This window comes from Silurus aristotelis (assembly GCF_946808225.1).
Source record: "Silurus aristotelis genome assembly, chromosome: 26".
Taxonomy (NCBI): Eukaryota; Metazoa; Chordata; class Actinopteri; order Siluriformes; family Siluridae; genus Silurus; species Silurus aristotelis.
The window spans coordinates 3,045,595-3,057,870 of record NC_139599.1 but is presented as its reverse complement, the minus strand read 5'-3'; the positions used below and the strand labels follow the sequence as shown (position 1 = coordinate 3,057,870).

At 39.9% G+C, this 12,276-nt stretch overlaps 1 protein-coding gene across 4 annotated transcripts in view; it reads left to right on the top strand.

The window, feature by feature from the left end:
• dcc (DCC netrin 1 receptor) overlaps positions 1-12,276 on the top strand; it is a 242,443-nt gene that overhangs the window by 127,095 nt on the left and 103,072 nt on the right. For all 4 annotated transcript variants that reach the window (XM_083531092.1, XM_083531093.1, XM_083531091.1 and 1 more), the window contains exons 6-7: positions 11,160-11,314; positions 11,468-11,588. In XM_083531092.1, coding sequence (XP_083387218.1) covers positions 11,160-11,314; positions 11,468-11,588 — 276 coding nt within the window. The remainder of the gene's footprint in view (positions 1-11,159; positions 11,315-11,467; positions 11,589-12,276) is intronic.

The window sequence follows — 12,276 nt, the reverse complement described above, 5'->3', positions numbered from 1 at the left end:
AAAGAATATTCAGTAAATGTTGAAGAAAGAAAGAAAGAAAGAAAGAAAGAAAGAAAGAAAGAAAGAAAGAAAGAAAGAAAGAATGTGGAGATTAAAAGAAAGAAAGAAAGAAAGAAAGAAAGAAAGAAAGAAAGAAAGAAAGAAAGAAAGAAAGAAAGAAAGAAAGAAAGAAAGAAAGAAAGAAAAATAGAAAGAAAGAAAAAAAGAAAGAATGAATGAATGTGGAGATTGAAAGAAAGAAAGAAAGAAAGAAAGAAAGAAAGAAAGAAAGAAAGAAAGAAAGAAAGAAAGAAAGAAAGAAAGAAAGAAAGAACAGGCTGTAGTGGTGGTGAAAGTGTTTGATGGTGGTGTGTTGTAGTTCTTGGTGGCCATGTTTGTAGGCCGCACTGTATTCTGGGAGTTGGTGTTCGATCATGTGAACATTACACCAATAAAACTGGAAAACGATGCAAATCGACAGTTAATTCATAGTGAATTCTGATTGCAGTTGATTGTGCTGTAGGTCGTGTTGGTGGTCTTTTTTAATTTCATGAAGTGAACCCTAAAAAAATTTACTCGTGCACCAGGCACATAGCGAGCTCCTTAATGGACTTGACATTATGCGTCTCCCGAGACAGCGCGTCAGATTAATTGTCCACGTAGCGTGTTTATTAAGCAGTTCTCCTGTATTAGCGCTGGCCTGTGATAATGAATGTTTGTTATTTGCGATAATAATGACTCCAGCGCTCCTCACAAGGTTCTTTCAATGGCTTAATTAATTGACCAAAAGAAAATGTCAAAGCCTTTCCTCTCTCACCACCTTCATTTCTCTTTCCATCTCTTCAGTTTGATGCATGAGTTTGGGTTGTCGCAGAGAAGTTGCTATCGATCAGCGGCGCCGCGCGATTCCTTAGTGAGAAGAACGATTCGACTGGTGGTCGCGATTGTTCTCAATGCTGCTGCACTCATTAGCCTTCAGACGAAGTGTTTGTGATGGCATCTTAGCCTGCTGCAAACCCAGGGGGGTGGGGTGGGGTGATAATGATCAATTTCTAGAGTCAAACTCTTGAGAGTTTTAAAGATATCACCCTATTTTTCTTTTATGTAGGGATAATCATTAGCGAGATGATGCTAGTCGGTCACAAGACCCCAGTCGCATGAATTACCTTTGTGTTGCTGAATTCTACAGGTCTTGCTTCTGATTGGCCAGAAGGTGATTTTCTAAAACAGCTGCTTTGACAGTATTTGTATTTATTTTAATGAATAGTAATGGTGGCATCGCAAAAGTGGGTGTGGCCAAATCAGCAGGGGATGGGATTTTTCTATTGCATAGTACATTCATACAATAGCAACCAATTAGAAAGAGTGAAGTTTAATACATATGTAACAGTATAACATACACAGAGGAAAGAGATATCTGCTGGATTCTGAAAAAAAGAAAGAAAGAAAGAAAGAAAGAAAGAAAGAAAGAAAGAAAGAAAGAAAGAAAGAAAGAAAGAAAGAAAGAAAGAAAGAAAGAAAGAAAGAAAGAAAAGAAGGAAGAAAGAAAGAAAGAAAGAAAGAAAGAAAGAAAGAAAGAAAGAAAGAAAGAAAGAAAGAAAAATTTGACAAAATAAAAAAAGAAGAAAGATACTGCCAAAAAACAAGTGTATACACTGCAAAGTGTGAAGAGAAAGAAAGAAAGAAAGAAAGAAAGAAAGAAAGAAAGAAAGAAAGAAAGAAAGAAAGAAAGAAAGAAAGAAAAGAAGGAAGAAAGAAAGAAAGAAAGAAAGAAAGAAAGAAAGAAAGAAAGAAAGAAAGAAAGAAAGAAAGAAAGAAAGAAAGAAAAATTTGACAAAATAAAAAAAGAAGAAAGATACTGCCAAAAAACAAGTGTATACACTGCAAAGTGTGAAGAGAAAGAAAGAAAGAAAGAAAGAAAGAAAGAAAGAAAGAAAGAAAGAAAGAAAGAAAGAAAGAAAGAAAGAAAGAAAGAAAGAAAGAAAGAAAATTAACAAGGCTCATAGATACAATTAGCTCAGGTCGCTATGATTGACAGGGGAGTTTGGGGATGATGTTATCACACTACTCTGTCGATCATAGCGACCCAAGCTAATTGTACAAAAATGTTATGCTTTTTAACAAATTGACTGGTCGCTACTTCCCAAAACATAGTAAAGTAGTAAAAGTAGTAGTAGCTTAAGCGGGACCACTATGACCTTGACCAGGTCGATACTAAGGATAAACATAGTTGCCTACTGAAACCGCTATGACCCTGACCATGTAGTTATTAAGGATGAAAAGAGTAGCCCACATGGAACCACAGTTACCCTGACCAGGTAGTTACTAAGGATGAATGAATTTCCTGCTGATAAATAAGATATTTAATTCTCCTACAAAGCTCATGCCTGATCGCTCACTTACATTCACACATAAAATAAAAACCTTCCACTCATGCGAGTCCTAACACACTCCTGAAATCTCAAGCTGTTATCCAATGAAGGTGCCTTCTGCCAACCAAATGCATGTTCATATTCAGTTACCGTCCACTCCTTCTCCTGACGGATAGTATTTTGAAGAACTGCGTCCCCTCTGACCTTATCAGGGGTCTGTTTGGTTTGTTTGGCATTGCTTACGATTTTGTAATTCTAATTCTGTCTGATGTCTTCTCGAGCCCTCGATCGTCGCTTGTTGTGACAAAGATTTGACAAGTCGTCAAAGCAATGGGATGGGGACGCAGCAACGCTGTCTTCCGGCTTGTTTGTGTCACATTCTGGATTGCCAGAGCGAAGGCGTAAATAAGAATTCAGGCATGCACTCGCTGTCAAAAGCAGGTGAACTGTGTTCACGTACAAGTGCATTTCTGTTCTCAACCCAAACAACAAATATACGGCAGCGCTTCTCGAGGAGCACTTGGTACCTCGGTGACACAAAAGATGCGCGCCTTGGGGGAACCACGCCAAAAGAGTTTGTACCTTTTGCGAATGTCACCAGATGATGTCCTCCTTTCAGCTCCTCGTGCTATGTAAACTGATTGTCCCATGAGTTTAGATCATTCAGTTCATCGAGTAGAAAGGACTTTTATTGGCTTCTTTATGAGCTCCTTGTGTGGCATGAGGAAATGAGACAGGGCCTGAAAGCTTGAGCGTCCTGCCAGAAGAATGACAGTTGCACAATAACCTGGAAAATAAAATGTCACCGATCCAATGCTTTACTTCATTCGTTCGTTTAAAGCTTTCATCCAACATTCGTCCAACCATTGAACCTCGACTGAATTGGACATATAGATTGTCTTACTAAACTTGGGGCTGTAAAATCAATCTTGTCATTGGTCTATTTTTAGCCTCACTTTTATTTTTGAAGATATCGGGCCGGTTTAAATGTGACGTCCTGACGCGTGACCTCGGGAGCAATTTTATAGAAGATGTATTAAACCTTTTACTCTTAATGCAATCTAGATAAGAAGACGCCCCATTGTCAAAGACAAATAGATGAAACTTCTTTCCTCTGTTCAGATTTAAAACCTTCAGTATGAATCTTTGATCTTTTTATGTAGATACATCCATAAATCCTTTAGAGGGACACTATATTCACATTTCAAGGTAAAAGTATGCATACTGATAGAACAAAAAAGCTCTACCCTTGATTGGACCACCACAGTGATTCATGGCTACTGTTTACTTTTAGCAGAGGGCAAAAAAACTGTGGATTTCAATTGTAGTTTGAAGGATGAAAAAAAGGGTCACAAAGTCTCAAAAACAAACAGGACGGAAACGTGAAATCCGGCTTTACAAGACCGGTCTGTAGAAATTGTTATTCTGATGTTGTTCCCCCTCCCAAAACCGGAATAATTAGCCTGTATAATCCTTAATCCACAGTGGAATAGCGGCTGCGTGGCTGTTTTGTTGTCCCTGTGAGTTATTAATAATGCAGCATTGTCTGAGAATACAAATTGAGATCTTGAGTCATAAAAAGGCGTGTATGCGATATGCATGCTGTATTTACACAGCCCCCGTGCTCTTCCGATGGGGTCTGACACCTCATTCCAGGGAGGTTTGCATCCTTATACACATATACACACACACACACACACACACACACACACACACACACACACACACACACACACCATCACAGCAGGAGTCATAGGGCTGAAAATGTCACCAGCGGTGAGACAGGCTGTCACTGATGCCCCTCGGGAACCCCTCAGCAGGGGGACGGTATTAACACACACTCAGGCATGCAGCAGATGTTTATTCAAACGCGTGACGTGCCGATTTCCATGTGAATAGGGAAAAGGAGAGAGTCATTAAGATCAGCTTATATAAAAAAACGAGCCGCTCTGTCCTGCTCCGGCTTTTTGTCATGCTAATGGCACTTTTTGTATTACGCACACACACACACACACACACACACACACACACACACACACACACACACACACACACACACACACACACACAATCACCTGAGCTTCGTTTTGTCTCAGCTTTGTTTTGTTTGTAATATCCGTCTCAGCTTCTGTCTTTTTTATCTGATGTCATCTGGCCATCTGTCTTGTGATTGTTTTACGTTTTTTTTTATAACATTAATGGGAAGATTTTTCAATAGCGAGAAAGTTGTTGTCTCGTTGATAAAGAACTCGGGACAGAGAGCACTCCATTACTCCTGTAGCGCTACCGAGTTTACCTCAGCAATAGCTTTAAAAGACAACAGTACTTCTTTAGCTGGCTACATTTACCACAGGAGTGTTTTGTTAGCTAACGGTTTTGAGTCCAGACAAGCTAAGACAAGACAGAACTTTATCAATCCCAGAGAAAATTCTCTTGCCAGAGACTGCTTCAGATTAAAATATATAAAAATATATATATAATTGAAAGATACTTGAAATATTCTATATATACAAATGTATTCAAGAATACAAAAAGGTACAAGGAACTGCTTAGCAACTGCTTTTAGCAATAGCCAACAGCTAGCACCTGGTTTTATATGATCAATTTCATAATAAATATAAATTAAAAATGTTACTGATTTGCCGCAATTATTATTATTGTTATTAATTTTTTTACTTTTGATTTCCTTTACTATTCAACTCTTCTCTGATTTGGATATTTATATATGGGTTCAATTATGTATTTAAGGCATTATCATGGTTTCTCAAAAAAAGTTAATCAGAAAAAAAAAATGTGACTGTGGATATTTTAGCGTATTATTTTTGGCTCAGTGTTTAAGATGTTGGACTTTTAATTTTGGTCCTTGAACCTTCTTAAACCTTACCTGCTCAGATAATTGGAATAGATCCTGGATAAAGGTATCTGCCAAATTCCATAAATTTCAATTAATAAAGAGTACATTTTCATAAACATAAACATATCACAGTGAAATTCTTCATATCCCATATTTTAATTCAGTACATTTCAGTAAACTATTGAAGCGGTCAAATTAATTAATTCTTGGTTTTGGAATCAGACTCGGGGGATTGGATTTGGTGCTTCTTGCTTCAAAAAAAAAAAAAAAAAAAATATATATATATATATATATATATAAGTATAGTTAAATAGCTAATACATTTTATTTTGCTGTGAGGGGGGCGGAGCCTCTGAGTACGAGCCTACAGCCAGACCATATTATGTGCTACATCTCTGTATTTTACAGTTCACTATTATAAATAAATGAACTTCAATTGTAATACTCCTAACAAATCTGCTCAATTATTAAAATCCAGAGGCCTGCGCTTGTTGTAGCGCCAGCAGCATTTGATCCCCCAGTAATTGGTGGTTTAGTGTCTCACCCCGGGTGGAAGAGGAGGGGATTGCAGTTTAATGGAAATCGTTAGGGTTTAATTAGCACAATACGCTACTGATAAAGCAGCAGCACGGCTAATGACATATCGATGCTGACGTGTAGCACAAACAGACCGCCTCCATGTTGACAATAAAAAAAAAGGGGGGGGGTGTATTTTGCCTTCTATTATGAGTTCTGCGAGACGGAAGAAGCGATGAGAGAGATTGTATACACACACACACACACACACACACACACACACACACACACACACACACATACACACACATACACACACAGCCTACTCAGTAATTTCATCCGGACAAGTTTGCACTGTTCACACCCCCCGCACACACACACACACACACACACACACACACACACACACACACACACATACAGTAGATTTGTATTTTCAGCAGTGTGTTTTTGGAGCTCGGAGCCCGTCACAGTCTCCGGATAATCGATCCTTCAGCACTCAGTAAAGTCTGTGGGAGGCCTGAATGGAGAAAAAAAGGGATAAATGCTTCCTCCTTTCATCCGGTTTGATGTGAGCTTAGGAGCGTTGTGGAGAGCAGCATTTAAGAGCTCAGAGAGAGAGAGGGGAATGAGTGTGAACTCCAGCTGTGAGGCCCTGTATGACTGTGTGTGTGTGAGTGTGTGTGTGTGTATACAGAGCTAAATATGAGCATGGTTAATAGAGTGTTTAATTAAATGATGTGAGTAGAGCAAATTGAGTGTCTTTGCTTTCTGACAGAGGCCATTTCTCTATTTCATCTGTTTTTTATGTCTGTATGACTCCATCTTCTTTCTTTATACTGTTGGCAGGTTGAGAATGAATAACTAGTACTTACAGTTGAGTGCAAAAGTTTGTATACCCCATTAGGACAAAGTAAAATAGGCAACCCCTTAAAGGCTTAGTTTATCATTTTGTATACGGAGGCGTATTATGTATAGATAGGGTTGCAAATCTATGGGAATTTTCAAGACCGGAACCTTTCCATTAGGAATTAACAAAAATTAATAGGAATAAACTGGAAATGTACAAAATTGCATGTTAGCCTCTGACAGGAAACTTAAACATAGTTTGATTTAACCAGATTTAATGCAATTTTAGTTGAATTTCTACCCTGCAGATTTATTAATCAAATGCCCACAGCACACGGGGGCCACTGGGGCCACGCCCCTACACGCATTGTGCGTTTTTTCATAACATAACACACCATTTCCTGAATCCAAAAAACATCCATCTTGGCGAGTATTTACGTAAATATTACATAAGTGTATGTTTAAAATGTCCTTGTGCTGTGTGTAAGCTGTAATAATTATACTAAGAATTATGATTATAATATTATTAAAATGACTTTTTTTTATCTGTATTAGTTTATATGCATGTCAGCGTATGACCAAAAATTTTTTTATATTTATATTTGTATATGATATAGGTTACAATTTCCTGACATTTCTAATTCATTCCAATAAATTCCCTAAAATTCCTGTACATTCCCATATTTTCCGAAGTTCCCCAAATGGAGTTTTCATAGAAATTTCTGGAAATTTACCATCATTTGTTCAGCCCCTCTGCAGTCCTGTGTAGTAATGATTCAGAAATCATGATGATGAACAAAGAACAAATGAAATTTTCTCAAGAGGAATAAAGGTGCAAGAGAAAGATCTACTTCAGCTTCATTTTTGTTGCTTACGCTTCTGGTTATTATCCTGGGGATCGAAAAGTTTTGCACTGAGCTGAGAAATAAAAAAAAGAGGGAATAGACATTGTTAAGAAAAATGCTTTATACTTGTCATATGTGCATTGTGTATACTTATCATTTGAGCACAGTGAAATTCTTTCAGAGCAATGTTGGGAAGCTGGGGTTAAAGCGCAGTGTCAGCCATAATACAGAGATCCTGGAGCACAGAGGCTTAAGGGCCTTGCTCAGGGGCCCTTAAGAGTAGCAGCTTAGCAATACTGGGACTTGAAACCAAGAGCTTTAACCTCTGAGCTCCGACTTTCTATAAAGGTGCAATTATTTAGATGATTTAATGAAAGAACGAAAGAAAGAAAGAAAGAAAGAAAGAAAGAAAGAAAGAAAGAAAGAAAGAAAGAAAGAAAGAAAGAAAGAAAGAAAGATCTGGAGAGTTTGTGTAAAACATTTGTATGCAAATATTTGTACACCCTCAGGATACTGATATGCAGCACGTCTGTCTCTTTCTTTCTCATTCTCAGTTGCTGTTTCACACTTTTTCTACATCAATGGACGTATTTTTTTCTCCTCCTGGTTTCTCCTTTTACTGTTGTGACAGATTAGTGTGTGTGTGTGTGTGTGTGTGTGTGTGTGTGTGTGTGTGTGTGTGTGTGTGTGTCTGTTTGTGTGTGTGTGTGTGTGTGTGTGTGTGTGTGTGTGTGTGTGTGTGTGTGTGTGTGTGTGTGTGTGTGGGACCATCCGTCAGCTCGGGTTTGAGAGAGTCCGGCAGGTCCACATTGAAGGGGGGACGGATGGAGGGAGGGAGGGATAGAGAGATGGGGTGATGTGGAGATGTGATAAGAGCAATAGAGCTCACCCGCATCCCCCGTCTGTCACCTCAAGTTGGAGGTGAGACACGGAGATGTGGCAGACTGTCAGGTGACCAGTTTACACCAGTTTAGAGAAAACCCAAAGGCTATTCTGTGACCTGGAACACATGACCCCCCCCCCCCCCTCTCTCTCTTTCTTTCTATCTTTCTCTCTCTTTTTCTGCTGTATAAACGTGTAAATCTCGCCCATGTTGTTTAAAAGCCGTTCTTTCCCACCTCGCCCTGGACCCCATCACTTCTCACCGTGCTTCTGAATCTATAAAAACATATTCACACCGTTGTGGCGTCAACGTGGGCACATCTCACGTGTCAATCGAGCCCATGTTGGACAGCTGACAACAGTGAGCGGTCATCGTTTGGAAAGCGGAAGCACGTCTGTAGAGGAAGAAGGCAGATAGGACGAGATCAATAAGTAATTTTCCCGCTGAAATGGGACTCTGTATCTCCACGTGGATCCGGAGACCTGCGCCGGTGCAGCATTTATTTTTATTACCCCCTGTTCCCTATTGAGGGACGTGTTATTCCGAGATGAAAAGAAATGATGTCGGAGGATTTAAAGCCTTTATGCCATCCGCGAGCGGTTCCATCAAGCAAAGCGTCGCGTCTCCTTTTGGGATGGGAAGTTATGAGCGGATTATATTTCCAATATTCCGCCGGATTTCCCGGGTGATGGATGCGTGACCGTGTGCCGTAACCCGGCCTGCCTGAACATTGCGCCCAAACGCATCGAGCATGACTACTCAAATCCAATCACACACTAATCTCCAGGTTTCCATCATGTTTGGAGACTCAGGACGGATCATCCTGTTCTAAAATTCCGTCCACAACTCTTTCATTCTGGCTGCGGTGGGATCTGAGGCAGCTGTTGCTTTCGGTTAAGGGGCGAAACCTGTAGCAAAGTCTTGGTAATCTGTTTGAGTACTTAGAAGAACACAGAGTGACGCATTCTTCTGGGCAAGGGCAATGTGCTCACCTTCGATTATTCGGCTACTGGGTTTTTCCAGAGAGACCCTGGCATCTGGCAAAGTGTTCTTCACTTTTATATATATAAGAGGTTGTTTTTTCCATAAAAGTGTATTTGAATATGAATTCATTTTACATTTGAATTGTGTACATGTGTTATAATAGTGAGGGCAGATGCTGGGAAGAGTAACAGGCAAGCAATCCAATACGATCCAATACGACAGGCAGAATCAAACAGTAAGCAATGGGTCGTGCGATCAGCAAACCAAACCAAATGTAATTAAAAGCTGTGGAATCGTGAAACATAATACGTGAAATAGAAATTGCTCTGTAAGCGACAGGGATTGAACGAGTTCAGCAACTTAACAAGGACACAAAAGGCAGACAAATCAAAGGTGAGAACTTCTGTGAACAATAAAGATACATAAAGGAAATGACAAATCAAAACAGGGATAAAACCCAGACATGAATCAAAACAAAGACGTGAGCCTGTATCCAACACTCAGTACGGGGGGGAATCAGTCCTAGGGGAATTTACAGAAGGTCAGGGGTTCAAGCCCCAGTATCGCTAAGATGCCACTCTTGTGCCCTTGAGCATGGCCCTTAACTCTCTGTGCTCCAGGGGTGCTGATCATGGGTATTTGAAAATTTTTAGCCAATACAGATCAAATAAGTTATTTATATTTTATTTCGAATCCAAACAAAAGTTGCACTTTTTTATACAAAAATCACAAATATTGTAAATACGGCATAAGTATAATGAAAATCAATTCTCTCTTGTAATCTCGATATGCAGACAGTTTTAAAAGTAACTTTCTTTTCTAATATTGATCTCACAGGATCCGATATCTGAGACTTTTTGCTGGCAGATTTTGGCAGATTTTGTCCTGAAACAGACCCTAGCTATTTCTCCAGTTTCCAGTTTTCGCATAGAACATGTGCGCTTAATATGACCATGATGTGAACTGTCAGGTAACAAGGCGGAAGCACAAAGTACAAAACTACACACATAAAACCTCAGCGTGAAGACACCATCCATGAAATGACATTTGAGAGACGAGTGCAGTGGACCATGTGTTTATATACACGTGCTAATTAACATGAATATGAATCCAATGCACAGACAGTAATGTGACAGTATGTGCAGTGGCTGATGGGAAAGGTAGATCGTGACATAATCGTAGAAAAGAGAAACCTAGATGAATCACATTTAGTATTCGATACTTTGGCTTGGCCACGCCTTCTTTTTAATCAACCAATTAGATGCTCAGGTTTAGAAGCGTATTCAACCAACCAGCAGCCACGATCAAAGCCTCAGTTTTCATTTCTCCACAGCAGAACATCTGTCTAGATTGAGATCAGGGTTGTACCGGACAATCACTGTGCAATTCCATGTTTTATACTTAATGGAGCACTTCATAAGCTACAAGTACTTAAGTACTTCATAAAACATTCATACCGCAAATACAGTATATACACAACGCGTCATTCTGAAATCACTGCAGTTAAAACGTCAGAACGATCCATTCGAATGAATGATTGCATTTTTTAAAATTATTAAAATCTAGCATTGAAGCACAGACGGCTACTGCTTTATTGCCAGTTCGATTCCCTCCAAGAACCATCAGAGAACACTCAGGACTGTGTGTGAAGATAAATATGCCAGTGCAGATTTGGCAGCTGTGTGTGTAAGCTCATGGCTGGTTGGTCTCCGAGCTGTATACATTATCAAACACGTCATAAGAGATCGATGCTAACCTGGATGCTGTCCTGAAACGGCCAGGCTTTTTTTTTTTTTTTACCTCAGGGTCCTCAGTGGTGTATTTAAAAAAAAAAAAAAAAAAAAAAAATTGTACTATGTTTGTATTTTGTTCCGTAGTGCCGCCCCAGTTTCTGAACTACCCATCCAACACGTACGCCTACGAGAGCTCGGACATCGAGATGGAGTGTGCGGTGACTGGTAACCCTCAGCCCACCGTGCGCTGGATGAAGAATGGAGAAGCGGTCATCCCCAGTGACTACTTTCAGATCGTGGTGAGACACATCAACCTTTTTTGTCATTTCGAATCTAATGCGCTGATTAGGGGCACATTTACCAATTCGATTCCGTTTTCTTTGGTTCCTTGTGCTTCCAAAATGTATTCTACAGACTTTTCTGTGATAAATCCCTCTTTTTTTGGATTCCAGGATGGTGGGAACCTGCAGATTCTGGGCCTGGTGAGCTCGGATGAAGGATTCTACCAGTGTGTGGCAGAGAATGAAGCAGGCAACGCCCTGGCAATGGCCCAACTTATACTCCTCGAGCTTGGTAAGGGACCCGCAATTATTCTTTTGTGTCGTCTGTTGTTTTAGATGTGGCCTGAGAGCGCTGATCGAGGACCAGTTTACCGTCTGTAAATTCTCCAGTCTGGTTTGAATAATAAATCACAAACTCAAACTGTTGCCTGATCAGCAGCTCGCAGCAGCGGTTACCAGCACGCTGATTAGTTGTTGTTACTGTCACTCTGCAGTGTGTCATTATCACCAGTGTCCATCTGCTCACAGGCACACACACACACACACACACACACACACACACACACACGCACACACACACACGCACGCACGCACACACACGTGCGCACACACGGATTCTTGCGGCCTGCCGGAAGGTCAGGGAACGGTCAGGTAAACATGGTGGTGTACAGATGTTTAGTGCGAATGAAACAGATGTAAAAAATCGGTTCGAAATGTGGCCATCTATGTTTATGTATATTTGCGAGGAAAGAATTTCACTGTAAAATTGAAGCGTCAATTCATCACTATTAGTGTCTCCTCTTTTAAAAATATATAATGTACCTCTCATGCAGAGTGTAAAGAATATATTTAAATCTGTCGTTCTTTCTGAACACGTTGTTTGCCACGCCATTTATTACCAGAGGTCACGCCTCCTAACTTGTGACTAACTTTCAGTGGCTCCTAAATCTATGACTCACTACAAGAGTTCACGTCTTTTA